Raw genomic sequence first — 1,878 nt, forward strand, 5'->3', positions numbered from 1 at the left:
TGATAATTAGGGTATTTACGAGCAGGTCTGTGCTATGCAAAATTGTGGAAAACAACAGGGTAGGTTTTCACATTTAGGTATTAAAGGAGGTGTGTATCTGTCAGAATGTAGATGCTCCAATGAGAGTCCCTGAGGCTGATATTTCCTTTGTTTCCCTCAAGGGGGTAAGGCTCCTGGGCTTCTGGATGCAGAGTGTTCAACCTTGGAACCCATCGTCCTTCTCGATATTTGAATTACACTTGACTGTGGACTATGATCATGCATGTCACATGGCTGAGTCACCAACTGGCACAAGCCAATTGTCCACTTTGGGAATTAAATTGCTTCCCTTTGAGCAATTCCGATAATCCACACCCTAATTTACAAACAAAGTAATTGACTCGATATTTATGGGGAACTGAAGCCCAGGACCACAACCTTAGGGACTCCTCCTCATCCCTCTCTCCCACTTTCCTTCTGTGTGCCTCTGAGCATAGCTACCTCTCACTATTTGCTACTAAAGGGAGAGGCAGCAGCTGAGAATAAATCAAAACACACACAGTTTGAAAACAATACATTTGGGTGACATGAGTCAGGTTTTTCCCACCTCCCAATATGGCTTGATTTAGGTTAAAACTATTATTAATCTCCATTTTCCAATATAGAGGCAGAGGGAAGGAGGGAAAGGTGGTTGAAGGATTTAAAACTAACTCCAGAAAATCAATTGTACACTGTTATTACTGTCTAAAACAATTTTAGAAAAAAACTCAACAACTTAGGTTTTAATCACTCCGGTGGAACACATCTGGAGGTTGACTTCTCTTGTATGCCCTAAAATTATACAGATGTATTTTGACTATTAAGTTCCAATATCCTAAATATTCCTACCTATGAAATACTTAACTGCTTTTTCTTCAAATTGAGCTTCACTCTGATCTTTCACTGCAGTCTGACTAGCATCTTCCCAAGATGGAATTTTAAACAGTAGCTTCGGCTGTTTAAGAGAGATGTGAGTACAGGAAAAAAAAAAAAGTTGGAAAGCTCTTTTATTTTAAAGGAATAAGAAAGCACTATAAATATGTAATAGCTCTAGAAAATAACACTAATAGGACTATAATTTCAAACAAGATTTTAAATTTCTATAAGGAGAAAATAATAGCATCATAGTACTTTAAAAATGTTCCCCTCAAATAATTCCTTGCCCCATTTCAAGTCACAATTTTAAGGAAATCATTACTTGAAATTTGAAACAATTTACTCTGCAGGACTATAAATAAGAGTGGTGATTTAATTCAGTGTCTCCTCAATTGTGTTTTATTCAAAATCATCACTGGAAGTAACTAATCCTAAATTCCACTGTCTAGGAAATGAAGGAAAAAATAAGAGCTAGTTAACCGACATAATCTGGGTAGTTTCAGGTGGTAATGGAAACTACTCTTACCACTCCCATCCTTACCTGTGGACACCAGACTGCCGATACAGCATGATTTTGTGGAAGCTTAGGAGCGTAACTGCTCAAAATTACACTTTCATTTGCCGAAGTACTTAACATCCTACCAATAGTGCCTTATTCCTTGAAGGAGAACTCAGAAATTTCTTCTTTGACTCACCCAGCCCAGTTCACCTTTCAAAATGTAAACAGTCCTGAGAGCTATCCATTAAATGAGGTCATTCTGAGACAGGGGTCAGCAGAGTAGGACAGAGGGGCATATCCAGCCTCCTGCCTGTTTTCCATGGCCCACAAGTTAAGAATGGCTTTTACATTTTTAATTGGTTGAAAAACCCCAAAGAATGGTATTTCATAACATGTAAAAATTATACCAAATTCAATTTTCAGTATCTATAAATAAAGGTTTAGTGGGGGGCAGCTTCACTCCTCAGTGTCTGTATTGTCTGTGA

At 38.0% G+C, this 1,878-nt stretch overlaps 1 protein-coding gene across 1 annotated transcript in view; it reads right to left on the reverse strand.

Moving 5' to 3' along the window:
• Positions 1-1,878, reverse strand: part of CEP128 (centrosomal protein 128) — a 641,642-nt gene that overhangs the window by 86,037 nt on the left and 553,727 nt on the right. Inside the window, exon 20 of the mRNA XM_042782443.1 lies at positions 879-973. Within this exon, the coding sequence (XP_042638377.1) occupies positions 879-973 (95 nt within the window). The remainder of the gene's footprint in view (positions 1-878; positions 974-1,878) is intronic.

The sequence above is a fragment of the Orycteropus afer genome, unplaced genomic scaffold, assembly GCF_000298275.1.
Source record: "Orycteropus afer afer isolate SDZICR_OR568_19922 unplaced genomic scaffold, OryAfe1.0 scaffold00322, whole genome shotgun sequence".
Lineage (NCBI taxonomy): Eukaryota > Metazoa > Chordata > Mammalia > Tubulidentata > Orycteropodidae > Orycteropus > Orycteropus afer.